The sequence below is a fragment of the Cebidichthys violaceus genome, unplaced genomic scaffold (genome assembly GCF_023349555.1).
Source record: "Cebidichthys violaceus isolate CVI_PGR_0920_01 unplaced genomic scaffold, fCebVio1.0.p SCAF_3, whole genome shotgun sequence".
Classification (NCBI taxonomy): domain Eukaryota; kingdom Metazoa; phylum Chordata; class Actinopteri; order Perciformes; family Stichaeidae; genus Cebidichthys; species Cebidichthys violaceus.
The window spans coordinates 6,998,942-7,019,245 of NW_027176483.1; the positions used below are offsets into that span (position 1 = coordinate 6,998,942).

Sequence of the window (20,304 nt, forward strand, 5' to 3'; positions counted from 1 at the left end):
GTGTCCTTGAGCAAGACACTTAACCCCAAAATTGCTCCCGTAGCTGCGTCTACGGTGTGTAGATAGATACTGAATTGTAAGTCGCTTTGGATAAAAGCGTCTGCTAAATGACTGTAATGTAATGTAAGTGTTATTACATTGCTGCATTGCTTCTTTTACTTAATAAAGGATCTGAATACGTCTTTCACCATTAGTCATTCTTTACTATAAAATAATTCTATCACAGCAGAAGCTAATGCAACAAAGACTGATTTGAAAACTATTACAGTCTCTATTCAGACATGACCTGGGGAGGCCAATTGTCCAGCAGCAAAGATTAAAATTCATCAGCTTTGTCCCATGTTTATTGAGAATGCATTATAAGAGGACAATGACAGTGAGCACAGCCATCACCAAATTGTGTCTCAATAGGGCACTTAGCTCAGTGGAAAACTAACATGGCACAAAGGATACCTATAAACAATACCCAAACACAACAATATGAAAGAAGGAAAACAATAGACAATTTACTTTAGACCACTATCATAGGAGACATATTCAATCACAGTGTCAGACTGAGATCCGGCCAAGCTTTGTAAAGTGTATTTTAAATGTGTTATCACACACACATGCACACATCCATCCACTCACACATCAAAGGCTTCAATCTACACCTTATATGGCTCCTTTCAGCTCAGGGAAAGCCAAAACATGAGGAGGAGCAGGGAGTGGTACTTCACAGCTGCAAGAGTTGACATACTTTTAGACGTGTGAACAACAACACGAGGTTAACCATGTTCAGCACAGCTGTCCTATACTTAATGCTTAATGAATGGACTTGTTAGCAATGTCTCAGCTAGAAGCCGACCCTTGACTTCCTCACTCTTGACCCCTGAGACGGCCAACAGCCCTCGTCTGTTTCTGACCGTCTGCCCTGTGCTTTGACGGCAGCAGCGTAGCTTGAGCCGGCCCTGTTTTTGCAGGGTGAAGTGAAACGTTCACAACCCACTCTTGATTGCTGTGCCTAGAGCAGTTGAACAACCACAACTAAACACAGGTCAGTCTTGGCTGCCAACAAGTTTATCTAATAAGCTCACGAGTTCCCTTTTTCACCAAAGAATGTTATCAGATTTTTCTCCCCCAATGTCCCATTCACTTTGACACCAGCTGCCAGGCACCCAGAATTATACTGTTTACACTGGCTAAGTGGCAAGAGGTTGACCTGAACAACACATGTGTGAACACCTTTCATTCGTCTTGACTTGTGGGAACAGTGACGGTTTCGCGTTTTATTTTTCTAGTTATATCAGATAAGTCACTGTATTTATGCACTTTTTCTTTTAGTCTGCAAAAGGACAAAAGCCGTGTGTTCAACGGGTGTGAGGCCATTCCTCCACATGTGGTGATCCACACATGACAATGACACACATTTATTGATAAATCTGACACATGGTCAGCACTGGGACCAAGCTAATCCCTTTTAAAGACAAGGAGACGTCCTGTGGGATGGCTGATGGAACGTTTCTGGACAGAAGGCTATTGTACCCCCCTCATCCCTCCTCTCCTCTCCTCTCCTCTCCTCTCCTCTCCTCTCCTCTCCACTTCTCTTCTTCTTATCCTCCCTCTCCTCTTTCCCATATTCTGCTTTAATGCATGCTGTGAGCATAAGATGTAAACACCTGTCTCTCAGCTCATTTACAGGCGGATTTAGGAGGTTTGCTTAAGAGAGGGTTTAAGCAGAATATAGCTGCTGGAGAACATCTGTCTGGTCAGAGCATCTCCAACCACGCATGCGTGCACACACAAACAAGTTGTGCAATTTCTAGAAACTTAACCCCTAGTTCTCACACCACAGTCAACACAAAAGTTAAGTAAAACACACGCTGCATACACAAAGACTGACACATAAACATACAGTGAAAATGGCATCATTCTGAGCATGCAGCACAGAGACACATGTGCACCCAGTTAAACACACTATGCAGGATGAGCATTGTGTCACTAAGCTTGACTACCTAAAAAATTGGACTGAAGCGGCCGTATAGGAAGAGGGAAGGATGAATGTGCACGGTTTGATTTTGCACTGGGGGCAAGCCACTTAATGCCCAAAGCATGACATTGGAAAACAAAGTGTGGTGAAAGGCTCCAGGTGCATGAGTAGCATTTGAGATTTGGGGACACGGTGGGGATCTTGCTTCCACTGAATTTGTACAGTTCTTATTGACCTGAAAAAATGGCAACACCTGCTCTGCTAGAACAAGCCTAGATCTTGCTTAATTTGAAAGATCATGCTGCCAAAAACACTTCTATCTTTAAAAATCCTCCCTCTAAAGGTATCTAAAGAATGTTTGTGAGACGAGGAGCAAGAGCTTTGAGCTATCAAACAAAGCTGATTGCAGGGAAAGATTAAGACGGTAAAGTCCCGACCATCCCTGGCGCAAGTTGGTCTTGGCTGGACGATAAGTCCTGATGTTCCAACAATCTGCAAACTAAAACTTAAGAATCATCAATGGACGTCCTCTAACAGATCGAATTGTGAGCAAGTTACATCATTTCATAAGGTTATATAAGCATTTCCTGTCAGGTTAGATGATCGGTTTCATTCATCAGCCACAGACACCTCTGTAGCGGCTTCACTTGTGTAAGGATAGATCTCATACAAGCCCCAGTCACTGACCGCTGTCTGGGGAAACAGCACTGTGAGTATCATAGAAAAAAGCTTTTGGACAGATGTTATGATGGAGCATTTAAAAATTCGTAACATTTTTCTGAAAGCACTATGGTGTTCTTTCCTCGGTCACGTCTGCAGTGTTTGTAAACTCCATTAAACACCTTCCAGTGAAGCTGTATACTGAATATGTTTAATGAATTATTTTTATAAACGGTTCCATAAGCATATGTGCTCTTTTAATGCAGCCCTAGCAACACACATTCACATCTGGGAACTGTCAACAACTGTCTGGCTCACACTCCTCTCTGTAGAGAGTTTTCTGAGAAATACACCCTTCAGGGGTAATCAGTGATCCAGCACCTCAGAGAGTTGTGTAGAGGAGATTTGGGAATAACTACCTTAAAATATAGAGGAAAAAAAGACAAAGGTTGTCTCTTTGATCATCGAAACAACAGCTTCCTTGTTTTGAAAATGATTCATCATTCTTCTGCATCAAAGTGAAATGTATCAATCTTACTTGGTGGCCATGAAAACAGCTGGCAGTAGCAGGGGTATTTCCAAAGATGTTACATTATTGCTTTAAAGTGGCAATAAACAAGTTTTGGACTTTAAATGGGCAGTGTGTAGCACTTTGTGGATCTATTAGCAGTGATGGAATATAATATTCATAACTATGTTTTCATTAGTGTATAATCACCTAAAACTAAGAATCACATGTTGTAGCTTAGAATGAACCCTTCATATCTACATAGGGAGCCGTCTTGGAAAGGAAGGAGTGAGCAAAGGTGTTTTCAATTGATTGCAACACAGATACAACGCTAGATGCCACCAAATACTACAAACTGTACTTTTAACTTTTCATTATGAAGTAAATGATGATTGCACAATGTAATGGCTACAGAATAATGACACCATCTGCGTTTAGATTGGCTTCCTATAAGCCTGGCTTTCACTATGCAACTCTATCTGCCAACAGGTTTCGATCTCCTGGGATAATGAAGGCTTGATTCACGGCCCGAAGAAGGTGCATCAACCATTGTGTGACTAAAACAGGAAATGGATAGCACTTTTGTTTTACCCAGAAGCTATCATTAGCTATCCCCAGTTGCCAAAAAGTATCAATGTAGTTCTTTGCAGGTATTCTCATTTGCAGCGGAAATTCCAGAAGATGTAACAACCAAAGTAACCGTGGAAAACAAAATGCAGTGTGTCCTGTGTTGTCTAGAACCACTTGGAAACGCTAGGGGGGAAGTTGAAAAGTTGTGTGCTTCCACTTTAAATACATGAAACAGTTATACAACACTTTGCTCTGCACTTTAGCCTGTGGGCTGGTGTTCTTAACGAATGAAATGCGAATGATGATTACAATTTCATAGCAGTTACAAACATTGCTCAAGTCATTTAGAAAAATATTTATTTCAATTCAAAAAGTAATATTTTTGGAGCATGTGGATTCTCTCACGCTTGCAGCCATTTGGTATTTTTGTGGCTGGCCAATCTTTTGCATTTAACTGCCAGGAGGCATGTTGATTTTAAAAGGCAAGAAAGTTCCTGTTTCGACTGATGCCAGCCCTTCACACACACACCCACTGATCCTCCTAATCCGGCCCCTGTGCCAAGCACCCCTGGTCACAAATTTACCGCAGAATCGGTGCGATATTCGGTCACAAGCCCCCAGCATTTGTTGACATGCTACATTTGATAAAACTGACTACCAGCATTAACAAACACTTTTTATGATTCTCCAACGAGCCAAGCCATATACTAAACCCTGCGTGGACATGTGCTGCTATGACATTTTACTATGAATAACAACAGTGTATGAGTGAATAACAGTTTGGAACACTACATCAATAGACATGCCATAGATTAACACCCGCGCAGCAGTTCATGTAAACCAAACCAAGGGCCAGTCAAAACAAACCAGAAATCACTCCTGAAGAGTGAAAAGCTATTTGTCCACACAGCTTCTCTGTACTCGACCCTACTCTGCTGTATGTGTACCTTTAGTTGCAGTAATTTGCACCAAAGATTGACCAAATAATATTTACAAATAACTCTTAGTGCCGGTTTAGTCTGGATATTGTACCAAATCGATGAAATCGGAGTCATTGACCAGAAACATTTAATTTAAAAGTTTTTGAGGAATTAATAACTCAAACCTCACCTGTTTTATATCAAAATATACATAAAGAAATGCTGGACATGCTTTGCTAAATGCTGGTAGGCATACATGCATTTACAATATTTAAACGTCAGACATGTGTATGCACACATTTTTTCATGTGACACATTACAAACAACAACATGGACATTGACTGTTGCAAAAACACTGAGTGTTTGAAATATGACTGCTGGTGTTCCTGCTGCAGCCACATGTTTTTGCCAATAACTCTGCAGAAGACAGATGAAGTGCATTTGATGCAACAAACAAATCACTGATCCTTCTGTCTAATGATTATTATTAATGGGATACAGAGGCAGGGAGGTCACATTTTTGCAATTTCTGAGACGGTCCACTTAACGCACTTTTAACCCCTTGGCTCCCTCATCTAAACATGAAGCCCTCTAAGCCTCAAGTAAAATACCAGTGATATGTGAAGCTTCTTAAAATTGTGCAATGGTGAGAATATAATGTATCCCACAGGAGAGCTAGAGACTGGACAAATGCCTCAGGGGCTTACTGGAGAACGAAAGGTATTTGATTCTTTTAGTAAACACATTTCAATAATGTAAGCAACTCTGGATCTTCATAAAGCACACAGATACACACATTGTGCTGCTTGTTTGCAATTAACCCCCGCACACTCTGAGATATACAGGAATTTGCTGAGCAAGAAGCTGGGGAATATATTAGATAAAAAATATTTAAGTGCATTATATTATATTTTTCTTAGGTTGATTTCATTTACACAGAACTCTCTGCATGTTTGAAAAATCATTACCGTGCAGTTTTCTATTTCAGTGGCAGAGCAGTAATGGCCCTGATTACATCTGTCCAGATGGATTAGCTGAAGAGAAGCCTGGGAGTTGGTGATGTTCTCTACTTGAATTAACGAAGCGGTGATAAAGTGTGACTCACAGCAGAACGGTAACAGAAAACTCCACTGAGACACGCTTTGCTCCTCGCCTGAGCTCCTACGGCCAAAACTGTATTTCCCACTTCCCAACGAAACCCCCACCAAGACCCAACTCCCCTCACAACCCCTCTGTCAACTCAAACCAACGCTGTGCTGAGCCAGGTCCTCGGCTGCAGCCAGGATACAATTACATACTATTACATATTTTATTAAAGGGGGTGTGCTGTGGGATCTGAGGGGTATTAACACAAAACAAACAATAATAACTGCCTCATTAATGATTTACTGGGAAAGGTCAAGCCAATTGACCCCTAACATGCAGCCATCTCATCTCCAAGGAGAGGTTTGTTTTTCCTTACACATATTTCAGGGGGTTTGATTCCAACAAAGGAACCAAGTAAGATTAAAAAAACAGAGCTGGAGAGACACACAAACAGACCGGGAGAGGCAGAAGCAAGCAAGAAATGCTGGCATAAAGGACAGGGCAAACGAAAAACAGTTTGCATACACTGAGAGAGGATTTACCACATGATACAAGTGGTTAAACATACATCCTTCATGCAGCGGGCACAGTCACAAGATTTAAAAAATCTTGCAAACTGAGCAGGCATGCTATAAATAAAACCAAGTTACAATGTCATTCTATTCATCACTTACTCTCTGATAAATGGCACCAGCTCAGAGGTGTTTTAATGTCACACATCATAAAAGGTAGGAGCTTGAAAACTGCTAATGCTTCTGTATCATTTGCAGATACAATTGTTTACCAGGCAGAGGTAGTTGAATGTTTTCAGTCTCTTTCAGCCTTAAATTCAGTCATGCCACAGGACCCAATTTAATGAGAAAATACTCTAGTGGACTGTCATGTCGGGGCCAACCAGAAGAAGGGCAGTGACCTTTAACAACTCGAAGAACCCGCAGTTTAAGAAACGCTGGTCTCAAGTGTTTGAAGTGCTCAGAGTGATTTTGAGAAATCTTCAACATGACTGCAATGTCATGGCTTGTCTGCCTCACAGACAACTCTTCCAGCCTTTCTGTAATTTAGAATAACAGTCTTGAGATCCGGGGCCTACAGACACTCTTTTCTCCGATAATCTCCCCGGGTAATGTTCCAAAACCAATGTGTTTTCAAGTCGAATACAAATATTTAAATAGCTCTTTCCATACATAACTTCACTGTCAATTCCTAGGGTAAAACATCCACCGCATGCTTCGAACGGGTGGGAGAAAAAAAAACGCGGTTTGGAAAATGAGACTGCTAATGTGTGCATGTTGGCGACTATGACAAAGTGGAGATCAATCAAACGCTCTGGTCACCGGCTAAAGAGCAGAGTGTGTGATTTACACACTCTACGAGGTGCCATGGCGTAGTCGAGCGCTACCAGCCACTCTGACCAACAACCTGGTCCAAGAGAGCAGAGCCAAGGGAAAATAGCCATGAGATGGAGAGGGATGCCAACATAAGCCTTGACTTCTTACACGTCTTGTCAGTCTTTAGACTATTACAGGATTCCACTGACGAACGCAGAGCACCAATCCAAATAAAAAAATTAAAAAAACTGAGCTGACCACTGAGTCTAAATGGCAGCTTAGGGAATGCATCAATCAAAAAGTATGTGCTTGCCTACAGCACTAACCCCATATAACAAATTGATATGAGCCTTGGACAATATTTCTAAAGGGTAACATGCTATTTGAAAATGTCTCCGCTCAAAGAGGATAATATTGTATATCTGATCTGGGCACAGATATACCGCTATACGAGACTTAGCATCTCTAGGAAATTACAGTGTGTAATTTGATTTCAAGGCCAATCCTGCGCTGCACACGCTATTCATAAAAAATGCCCCAATTTCACCCCCAACCACAACTTTTTAGTGCTACCCCAGCATAAAGTGTCAGCACAAACGCATTGTCTATTCATTTCTAAAGGATATCCTCCTGATAGCAGAACGTACTGTTTATGGCCATGTCAACACCAAGGGCAATGTTTGTTCTTCAGCTCTGCCCCTGTGGCACCTCAATACACCAATCCCCAAACGCACACACATTCTCCCCTCCAAAGATGGAAAAAGGTAATCTCAAGGATGTGTTTGTGTGTGTCTGCCCTCTACGACCTGTGCCACCTGAGTCCCTCTAGTTTCAATTCCCTGGCCTTTAATGGCTTGTGCAGCACCTACATCACAGACCTGCGTCCTTTAGACTAAAAGAGTACAACAAGGACTCTGGTGGGAAGTGACACCTCTGGACATGCTGTTTAACCAGGGCTGAAATGAGTGGGTGAACGGGCCTGTTAGCGGTGGGATTTCTGCTATTTGCGTCATTTATAAGGTGTGTGTAGGCGAGTGACAGAGATCAGGGAACTAGTTCCTGTGTGTGTGTGTGTGTGTGTGTGTGTGTGTGTGTGTTTTCCTGTCAGCTGTTAAACATTATTGTTATTACTAGTGTGTCTCTTTTTGTGTGGACAGTGCTAACCTGTGATCCCCGGGAGCCTCTCTTGTGGTCCCAATCCGAACGGGGGAGCATCTGTGGGAAAAAAAGAGACATGTTCAAACCACAGTCATGAACATCCTGTTCCTGTTAGCGTCCTACAGCAGAACTTCTGCACAAAGGCAACACCATAATTGAGATTTACTGTGCTGTAGCAAAAAAGAGGAGGAGCAGGGATGGTGATGCAAAGAGTCGAAGAAGTGTGTTTGGGGGGGGGGGAATGGAAACGCTCATACATGCAAAAATGGGTTTTGTCTATTTTTTTTCACTTTCCATTAAGCGCAGACGTCTAATGCAATTTCACAGTCAGGTTTGGTTTACTTTAGCTCCTATTCACTGCCTAAGGGCCTGGTGGGGGCTGACATTTTTTACGCTGTCTAATTACCAGCCACTGTGTCCTCCCACAGGCCTCGTAAACCCGTTTTCCACTTTCTTGGGAGTCACCGAATGCATCAGTGCAGCTCTGTCACTGGTTTTTGGTGAGCACGTTGTAGGAGAGCCAAGTCAACATTACCCCGTCCCCCCCGTCCCCCCCGTCCCCCGCGCGTGCCTCTATTCGGGCTTTCTGCCCCAGAACTGAGAAGCCCTGAGAAACGCAGCATGTTCTGTGACAAATTGCGGCTGCAAACACTGAGGCAAGGGGCTCAGTATAAGAGCCAAATTGATAATTCAGGTGTAATTTACTGTGTCAGAGGAGGTCATTGAGTTGTGTCATGCTGTGAGAGAGAACATTAGGAAAACATTGGTTTCGGTCGCCTGTGCTACTGGTCCGTCTGGACAGAAGTGTTGTTTTGTGGCGTGTTTTTCAACAGTGCTGCTTAGTTCTAAACAAATTGTTTGTGTTGCCTTATCATAATCTCTGCCTGGAGATAATCAGTTTGGTCTTGTGTTTGCGTGACTGAATGTGTGTGCATCTCTGTGTCTGTCCACGGCTAAACTTGCATACTGTTGCACCAAACCGCAAAATATTTTGAGTGCTCATTGATGGCTGAATGCTCAAGGAACTCTCGGGTTGCAGTGACTCACACTTTCTCAAAACACTTTATTTTGCCTGTTTGATACTGCATTACTCTGCAGCCCCTACCTAGGCAGGTGAGGTGAGACAAGGCAAGTGAGACACAGTAAGAAAAGCACTTTGCCCACTTTTATTGTATTGGACGGTGTATTTGGGTATCAGCTAGCAGCAACATAACTACACACGCAGCTAACTGCATCGCTGAATGTTTTCAGGGCCTTGATTCTCAATTTTGGTAATGATTCCACAAAGATGGCGGTGACCCTGACAGTAAGTAAACAAGGGCGGCATCATTACAATCACACACAACACAATGCACATCCATTCATAAAGCACAACGGCTTTTCCACAGTTTGACATTAAGGATCTTCTTTTATTTAAATGCAATATGTGGGATTTGCCCTTTCTCAACATTCTCTTCACTCATGCTCCATTTTCTAGCCCAAGGACTGCAGCTATGAAGAGCCTGGATTCTTCTATCATAAGCATGATAATATCTGTGAGTCACTTTAAAGCTCCGTCAAGCGTGTGTGTACCTTCTCATGCATTAAAATAACCATACTCGATAAAAAAGGAAGTTAAACAGGCAACCATCTGTGTAAAAGGCCCATGTATGAGATGTAAATTACTGTGAATGATAATATTAGCCATCCAGTGAGCTGTTTGTCTCGTTTTACTGCTCTGACGACGGGGTTTTGCTTTTAAAGTATAGGAGTTGGCAGCAGCTCCTCAATGGTCACGGCTGAGTCCGGCTCCATTAGAAGGTCTTAGTATCAGTGAGGCTCTCCAGGCGCACACACATAAACAGCCTATTCGGTCTTACAGTCTTATGTAACCCAACCTTTCATCTCCATGCACTGAGAGACAGACCCAGACTACACAGAAGTCTACATGCAGCCTTTGATGTGCCAAAACAAAAAACCCACAAAAAATCAAAGCTGAGCATAAAATTTGAGCGCCGCAGATAGCCTCTTGCGCAGAGTGACTTTACAGGCCACAGTAGAGTTAATTTCCTCTGAGACTAGCTCAAAACATTTCATCAACAAATACATGTGGATGGTGTGCTACTCACTTACTAAACCAAACAGTGGATGCAGTCTGGTGCCACTGTGTTTGAATGTTCTTTACCAGTGCTGGAAAATCAGTAAACAAAAAATGTTGGTGTTAGTGCTTCCAGCCTTCAAATCACCGGTGTCATAACAAACAAGGCATTACTGTAGAACAAAAACATCTATTTTTCAAAGACAAAAAGCTGAAATTTCCGTCACAAGAGTCAAAATTAACCCAGTAAAACCAGATAATAACCTCACAGAGGCTGAAATGTACACTGCCAATGACAAAAATATGATGAATCAAAGCTAGCTAGTTAATCCTTTACAAACAAGAATAAACATTGATAAGAAACAAGAAAAACTAGAGCCCATCGTCCGCCGACCTTGTTACCACACCCATCTTCACACTTGGCATTCCTTTTGAGCTCAACTACACACCTATAAAGTTTCGTGGCTGCATCTTGCACTTGTGACATTATCGCGTTAATAGTCCACAGACAGAGAGACACAAATATAAACACCTGGCAAAGTACTCAAAACCGCCTCTGTGGTAGTTCCTGCGACAGTAGGTGTCTCCATGACCATATTTTGCCATGACGACACACACACACACACACACACACACACACACACACACACCACACACACACACACACACACACACACACACACACACACACACACACACACACACACACACACACCACACACACACACACACACAAAAATACACACTCAGACTCACAAGATGAAAACAATACCAGCCACATGCTGTCGCGGCTGGTAACAAAAAGACTTGTTCAAACTTTATTACCTTGTTTTGCTTCAGGAGAACGAAGATTATACTTAAAACATATGACAGTTCACTGCCAATATTATGTCTAAAGAGGTAAAACCACACATGAATGATTTCTTAGATATCTCCTGGTTTTTCATGGACACCCTCCAGGCAGCACAACACAGCCGAAGCAGTACAATTTCCAAATGGATTTGTTTTTGTCCTAAAGCTCCAGTGCACCTACTGGGAAAAATAACAACTTTGTAGAAGTTATGCCCTTTGTTTCACCCTCTGCTAGATTCATTACCGCCCCATAACTCAGGTCTAGCAGTGGCTTTCACTCATAGCAATGATGGTGATTTATAAGAGACTGAAACCAGTCTTCAGGAGAAAAAATGCGTTGCGTCTTTAAAAGTGGAAGTACGTCTTTCAATCACGGCACAATAGCTACCAGAGTAACATGACACACTCAATAAGGTCAAAGGTATTTTTATGGGACTCTGGCTCCATTGTGAATGCATTCTGAAGATTTGCTGTACTTCCATGATCCAGAGTGATACTCTCCAGAAAAAAAAAAAAAACAAGAGAAAGAAATTATAATGGTGTCAGCTTTGAGAAGGTGCAGCCAAGTAAAGGCTATTTCAATAAACTAAATTGAAAATGATAAAATCATACTGAGCTCAGCCCTCATCTGCACCACTGGTCATGTTTTAAATGTGTCAATTTGAATTCATTTCAAACAAATTCAAACTGGATGTTATTTAACAAAGAATAAAAGGCATAAGGATTCTAACATTGTCAGCTTTAAGGTTTGGTCCCTTTGTTATTTTTTTCCGATAGGTTTGGCCTAGTTTGCATTCATACTACCTCTTGGAGTGTCAAGACTGGAAGTTTGAACTATTTTTCCATTGCTTTTATTACTTGCTAACTAGTTTTCACACTCTTGTATTCTCTCAATTTACAACTGCAGAGGAACCCTCAAGGGTTCAAACTTTAACAACAATGTGTCTTTCCAGGAACAACGTCCCATTTACTGTGGATAGCCCAAAGACCTCACTGTCAATAGTTTTCTTTGGAACTGTTTTCTGCTTTTGAAGTCTTCACACACAGAGTTACCGAGACATTGGTCCTTGGAAGAGATGTTGCTGTTGAACTTTTCAAAGTGATGGGGTGAAGGAAAAAATGTCAGAGATTTATGTGTTTAAACACTGACAAATTTAACTAGTATATTCTGTGTGGCTACATACCACTAAAAGTAAGTGAGAAACTACTATTTTTTTTTATTATTTGGATTAACTGACCTCTTGAGGAAGACTCCAGTCTGAGCAAGTTGGCCAAATGGAGTGTTTTCCAAATGTTACAGTCTTTTTAGTGCATAATTCCCTCTTTATTTGAACTTGGATGTTGTTTCATTGCTGAGGCAGAAGGATACTTCCTGTAGTTACACATAGGTTTTTACAGAGACAAAACAATGAAAAATCTCCTTCACAAGACTACCAGGACAAAGATACAGACTGGATTCAGACTCATATTAGTTTCGGGTGATTTTTGTCTTTTTGCCCAAACAAGCACTGTCCAAATTTCTTACGGTGTATTCACTCTGATGGAATCGCTTAAGGAGAAGAGGGATGTTTACATACTTAGATTATAACCTGTGTTATAACAATAAGTCCTGTCTTTTACTTCCAAGCTTGATGACAGTTTGTTTAGATTTTAGGCACAAAGGAAAATAATGAAAAGGGCACTCCTAAATACAGTAGATGATAAAAAAACTGTCACACATACAAAGAAAGCAGCCTGCCAAAATACACCCTTTTCCCTCTGAAAATGAGCTGCACTCTCATGACTCAAAATGAAATAGTGCCAGGCGAGTAAACTCCCAGCCTTCCTCTCACCCAGAGTGTTAAGAGGGCAGCAGCGTGGATGCCAGTATGCAGCCATGCCCTGTCCACCACCATGGCTCCGAGCCACGGCCCACAGCAAGCTGCCGTGCCTCTGAGGTGCTGGGTAAACACCACAGTGTCAAAGCACAAACAAACTACTGGAATATGCTTGTTGTTTGACTTGCTCCCACCAGAGAACCACTTCCCTATAAGTGTGAAGTGGCGGACAGCAACCCATAGTGGAGCTCCACTTTCACACCGATAGTTCTGAAGCCTCGCAATGAGTCTGACCCACTGTCATCGACTTACTACCGAGTACCTTTTTAAATGTGTCTGGAAAGGGAACCGGAAACTGCCTCGTCCTAATATAGCTCAGTGCATGATAACTGCTAGCAGTGTTTCTTAATCATTCATTCATGATCGGGCCTTCATTCTTCTCTGCCTCCCTCTTTCTTTCTCCGCCTCCCGCGTCCTACTTCGACCCTCATTACTGGCTTCATATGAGTGGAGTTGATGTCTGTCTACTTGGATCTTCAGTAGCTCTGCTAGCTTGTTAGTGAACTGGATTTACTGGGACCCAAATGCAGTTTCAATTGAGGACATGGTTACAAGAAGTGCCAACTAAAGATCTCCTGGTTGAGGGAAGGGATGAAGAAAGAGAGAGAGTGCTGATCTTACAGTATGCTTGGGTTAATTAAGGGCCAGCAGATCAGTCCGCAGGATTTCCAATCAGCTTGACCCAAGGGGTTTAATGCACCACCTCTTTGTCCAATTAAACTCACTATGCTCTAACTTACAATCAGGTCTGCAAAGTCATGAATTCACACATATGCCTACTTACATAAGTGAACACACACACACGCATGCACTCAGACTGACACTCGCTGCCTCGAGGTCTCCGAATATTTTCTTACTTATTCCTCCTTTGTTCTTTTATCACTGCTCTCTGTCTAAGATATTCTGACGTCTGCAATGCTTGACTCAGACATCCCCGCGCTCACTTTCATTTCAGCCGACAAAAAGAAACTAGGTCAGATTCAACTAAGTCTCACTATAGGAAGGCTTCGGAAATGACAGCGGCTTAGCTGTAAGGACACCATCAAAGCAACAATCAAAGATCCTTGTACTCACTTTCATGGTTGTTAGCGCCACAGTAAACTCTGTCTTGCTCATCACAGCTCTGAAAGTGAGCTGTAATCTTCTTTTGCACCCACAGGTGGAGGTATTCTCATGATGAGTGCCATAAAGCACCCTTTGGGAAACTGTCTTTTTTGTTTTAATAGTTTTTTTTACAGAATCATGACTGTATAATTACAGAATATCCCTTCTAATGAAAGCATTTTTTTCTGTACCAGTTGGAGAAACTTATGTAGTATAATAGTGTACATTAATGTTTAACATCTCCATTAATTGCTACCTAAGCTTTTGAGTGCAGGAAGCTTTGATAATTGGACCCTCTGGTCTACCATGGTGTTCTTCATCCATTTCTTTCTGTGAGGTGTAGACAGATACAGATTTTCTTTATAACTGTCAGCCCTTCAGATATCTAAATTTAGCATTTGGACTCCAGAAACAGCCCAAGTCGGCTACATACATTTCACTGACATTATAACAAACTAAAAAAAATCTTTCAAAATTACATTTCCATATGATTAACAAACACAGGAAAAATAGAAATGAGAAGTGGAAACGTGTGAGTCTTCATCGTCTTTTGATCCATAATGTAGGTACTTTCCCCGTCTTGCATTTTCACGAAATAAACTATCATCCTCCTTGAAAAACTCTCTTCATAAGCTGTTCTGAATTAAATTGGACACAAGGCAATAGTAATGCTATAAGGCAAAAGGAAAGAAGACATTAAGTGCTATGAATTAATAGGGGTGGGTATTTTCCCCGTACACTATACACTGCAGGAAAAGAGTGTGGAAAGACTCAAGTACAGGCAGACACACATTTGTGACACAAACGGCCCGGCTCCTTGTCCAGGTGACTCCTTCTCCTCTGCCACATCCTCTTTGAGCACGGCAGCAGTCCGCCGGGAGGACACTTAAAATAAATAAATAAATAATTTAATAAATCCTTCAGTGCCTGCGTGCTGAGTATAGAGTATGGAGAGTCATTCCTATTCAAGCTGGCTAATGTTTTACAGGTTTTACTGTGGGGGTCAGTCATCGTGGGTCATTTGCGTCATCGCTGGAGGGAAGGGAACTATTGAGGTGGGCTGCCAAAGCGGAGCGGGCCATGTGCAGGGAATGAGGAACACACTTGTGTGAATGCAGAGATTAGCACATACTCACACCTAAAAGCTGTTTGGCATCCACACACTCTCACATTCTCTGTCTCATGCACCGGCCTGCAAAGCAAACACGCACGCTTAATGAGCAAAACCACAATTGCATGTGCATTAACAATGCTCACATGCATACATATGATCCCATGATGTAGTTCACACACCAGAACTGCATTTGCACTCTGTTTAGCCCTCCCATACTCTTCACACTTTCTTACTCAGACTCCACTAATTTCAGAAGTGTGACTAATGGGATTTATCTTTACGTTTCCTGGAAGAGACTTAGCCTGATCCTTGAAGAAACCCAGTGTTTGAGGCTCTACCAGAGATAGATCTGTCAGTCTCCAAGGGTGAAAGCACAGGCCACAAGGATGCCGTGGCCCAGAGAAAGCCTCTATGGGAGTACCCCATATTCTGACCTCGAAAATCATCAAACACGACGGCCTGAAATGTGCCAACGACAAACTGAAAATCTTCTATTAAACTAAACTAAAACTATGTTTTAAAGTCTCATCCATGTGGTTAAATAATTAAAAAGCATAATCTTTTATTCTTTTGTAATATTATTTGTGTACACGCTGCTTTTCCTAGCTTATGAGCTCTGGCCGACTCCTCCTCAAGGTTCCCAGCTTTGCACATTCAACTTGGTTAGAAAGGGGGGATCTGGCTGGGTAGACCTGGCAGCCCACCTCAAAACAGCATGCCAACGCCATTAGTGTATAATAGTCCAGTCAGGATTACTGCTGGGGCCTGGAAAGCTGAGAAGGGAACACAGCACTCACTAGTTTGTTTGTTTTACAGGCTTCTGCTCTGTTCAGTCTGCAAGGTGCCAGTGGGCTTTGTGTGGTTTAATTCACAGTTGCTTCAAACTGTGACAACACTAGTGGCTACTCTATGGCCACAGCACAGTTGTTTCGAAGAGCTATGTCACAATAAATAGTGTGTGCTGCAATTCATTTACTAAATGCAAGCTAACTTTTCTTCCTCTGGACTATATTAAGGCTGCGCTGTCACTCATTCTGTGTTCAACGTATTTCCCCAAAGGTGACTGCACCTGCTTGTTGATTGGCTAATTACACAGCCATTAAGGGGACAACAGATTATCTCTTAAGTGTGTGTCATTGGCCCAGCTACATGTTCATCAAAAAAGATGGACAGCATTGAGATAAAGAGTGCATTTCCTCATCATCCATCAACACGGTGATTCAGCCCTTCAGCCTGCTTCAGCCACTTGGGTATTTTCCAGCTGAGCATTCATTACAAAATGGAAATGGTAATATTGATTTATGTGTCATCTTAAAGACTTTCTGTCACATTTATGAATTACATTATGAAAGGCCAGAGGATAAGGAGCGTAGGCTGATAAAAGGGTTAACCCACATTTTACTGTATTTTGCTGCTCATTGGTCTTATTTAAGCAATGAGCAACGGATGGATGTGAGCTGGTTTAGTGCACAGTGCAGGTCTCAGACAACAGGGCTGGGTGTTACAGTTCCACTGTAAAATGTTTTTATGAAGCCATAAGTCTAACTGGGACAGAAGGCAATATTTCTTTTGGAGGAGGCGACCTATGTCAAGAGGGGATTTCAAAGTTAATGAACAGTTGAATAACAAAACAATTTGGACCTGATCTTGACATGAGAACTGAAGCAAATGCAATAAACTTTTGAATTGAGTTAGTTTTGGCATTGACATCTGAAATCTACTATATTTGATATTTAACCAATCTAGCTTTAGCATCTAACTTAAGCTTTGTTATAAGACAATGCAGTGAGTAGGGAATGAGACTCTGAGAACACAGAGGTCAGTCAACGGCAACATTATGAAAGCAGTATGGGAATTTGTGCATGCATGCCTCCAGTGCATACATTATTTCATCTTTTATTCACAGGCCTGACTCAGCTAGGTCTGTGTTCATTTTTTTGTCTGTGCTCATCAGAGAGAGGACCACACACACATACATACAGACACACACACACACACACACACACACACACACACACACACACACACACACACACACACACACACACACACACACACACATCTACCCCCACTATTTCAGCTGCACGTAGAACATTTACAATCCCATCAAGATTCCCACAGGACTCCAGTAAACAAACAGACAGCGACTGCCCGCTCAAGCATATGCCTTTAAATCACATCCCTACATCTTTTATAAATCACTGCTGTAGAAACATAAATGTACAATCAAGACAGCTTCCATGTACTGACTGATGTACTCAAAGCGTGCGTGTGCATGCATGGAAGTGTGTGAATGCCAGCCGCTAATAAACAGCATGTGTACCTGTGTGCGAGCATAAATCTCTGCTTCCTCTTTTTGCAGGTGGACGGATTTGCATTACAGAGCCTGTTCCCCTTAAAGAGGTTCAGGTCAGCCCCATGGGCAGGTTTTCCACCATTAGCTTGTTAAACGCTTGCTTTGTCAGTGAAACTCCCAGAGGGGTCTATTTCCCCATGTAGAAGGAATGCAGGGGTCGGCGGGGACCATGAACGTACGGGAGAACAAGAGACGGCCTTCTCTGACACACTCTGGTGGGCTTCTCTCGGTGAGGCCAACATAGAGCCATTAGGAATGGACCATGGTGCTGATAGCTGTCCCAGAAACCTGACTTAGAGCAAAGCAAACAAGGATAATATATAGGAGACGCTGGTTTGTCCTCTGGGGAAATAGGCTGCAGGCTCCATGAGTGAAAGGAAAGCCATCGTCTTTGATCACACCTTCGCTGGGACTCACGGACTCTTAACAAGCACCACACAACATATACTATCAAAAAGTGATGAATGATGTGATAATAACCAAAGATACAGTGGTAATAATATGTTGTCACTGTGCCGTGCAGCAGTTATGCCTTTAACAAAGGTATATCATGATGTATGGTTTCACTAGAGCTCTACTGGACCACCCAGAGTGATTGTTCATGGGCCCGCTGTGGAGGCACAAATATTTCAAACTGTGAATTTGTAAATGGACACATGTTTTTTTTCGCCACTTGGGGGTATCACAAAAGGCTTATAACACATCACTGACATGTTAATATCTTATGAAGTTGTTATGGTGTACATGTTAGGAAACAGTTGCAGATTTATGAGCTAAAGTCAAGCTCAAATGTTGTCCAAAATTCACTTTCCTTTAAGTTGTATTTTTGTCTCCACCAAATTTTGGAGAAGATATCTAAATGGTCCATTATGTTAACCAGCTTGTAACTTACTTTGCCTGTCTGCCATTTGGTGCTGGGCAAGTTGCGTACAGTAGCTTTATCAGAGCTTGTTTACTGAAAATAACTGGGTGCTATGTCTAGAGGTTGAGATTTAACTAAAACAGAGAAGAACTGCAGAGTCAGGTGATAATTGTCTGTGGGTTCATTGTCACCACAAGAGACACCTTTCACATTACTTAGTCATTTGATACATTGTTAATATAAAAATATTAACTAGTGTAGCTTTAAGTAAAAAGCTGTAAGTACAACGCTCTGAGGCCACGTTAAAACCAACTTAAGCTCAGCCCTCTCATTCATTTGAATGAGGCCAGACCAGCGGAGCATATTTCTGCTGTTTACCTCCTCAACGTTGTGACATTGTTGCATGAATGAGCAAACTAATTGTACCTATTTGCATCTGACATTACAATCTCCATATATGTTTTGTATTTACAATCCTAATCATCGTAGTAGCTAATAACTGTAGGTGTCAGATAAATGTAGTTAAGTAAAAAGTGCAATATTTCCCTTTTGAAATGTATCTGAGATATGATGCACTTTCTACAACTGTTGTTAGCAAATGACTGAGTTTAAATGCATGTTTGTGTGTTACAGTACATCTCTGTATATACAAGAAAGTTGTTTTTTGTGTCTTTACATTGTATGTCTGTAAGTTTATCTCCAATAAATGTACAATAAACATTAAGTATGTCCCTATACATATGCTTGGGCGTGGCTCAGGGTTCAGGTCTGTGTGTGCATACAGACGTGTACAGTAATAGTGTCCATGTATGCATGTGTGCTCAGGATCTAGAACAGCATTAAGGCCAACCACGAGCTAGAAAAACATTGTTAAAAAACTTAGTTGGGCTGCTGTTCAAACATAGAAGGAATCCTAGTAAAAATACACAAAGCATTTGTTTCTTTTTTCAAAACATGGAACAAAAACTCTCTTAAAGGAACACTTTGCTCCTGGATCTTCTTGATCAGAGCCACTGGTGACACCCATACACACACCCACCCACACACACAAATCAGGCCAAACGGCTACTTGTGTTTACCTAGCCATGTGACTGAAGCTACGGTGCGTGCAGTGACGTCAGCTTACATTCCTCACATTCATCAGTCTCAGTTCTCACTGATACTGTCTCAGATGCTGCAGAACAGAGGGAGCAGAGATCACACAGTTATAAAAGCAGCAATCATTCACCGGGCCTGTGTTTGCTATATTCATCTTCCCTGATAAAATAAATAAGCACTGTGTTGTGTTTGCCATCTGTTTTCATAAGCAGTTGTGCGCTCATGAAAAGCTATTGCCTGAAATAGTCTTCCTGTTCCACTTAAAACATGGAATCCATAAATAATTGCAAAACTGCTGTCAGGAGATGGATACAGGGAACAAACAACTCACTACATAAATATGCATGAACGCTTCAGTTCTAAACTACAATATGCTTTGTTTGGTGTCGTGTCTGAGGCTTATTGTTAAATTAGTGTATTTTTCTCTCAAATATTATAGAGGACAACAGTGGAAATGAGGAACTCACAGTATAAGGTATGTAGGATAATGTATATGTGAATGAAACATTTTAATCTGTAGCGCTAAATCATTTACATAACGAATAGTGTGAAAGGTTATGTTATGTGTTTGATGCAATTTTGTTTATGTTGTTTGCTGAAAGGTTTAGCTTTGCACCATGTGCTCATAACAACCCTGTCCCTGTATGTTTATATACATTCATTTTGCAACATGAAATATGTTTTCAAGGAAATTGCTCTTATCCCCTATTTCAATATAATATCAACTTGTAACATGTGAGGCAAAGGTCAACGGTTCAGGCACTC

General features: G+C 41.7%; 1 protein-coding gene across 1 annotated transcript in view; it reads right to left on the minus strand.

Annotated features, from left to right (window-relative positions):
* LOC137881295 (cGMP-inhibited 3',5'-cyclic phosphodiesterase 3A-like) overlaps positions 1 to 20,304 on the minus strand; it is a 69,169-nt gene that overhangs the window by 25,512 nt on the left and 23,353 nt on the right. Inside the window, exon 2 of the mRNA XM_068723178.1 lies at positions 8,206 to 8,256. Coding sequence (XP_068579279.1) covers positions 8,206 to 8,256 — 51 coding nt within the window. The remainder of the gene's footprint in view (positions 1 to 8,205; positions 8,257 to 20,304) is intronic.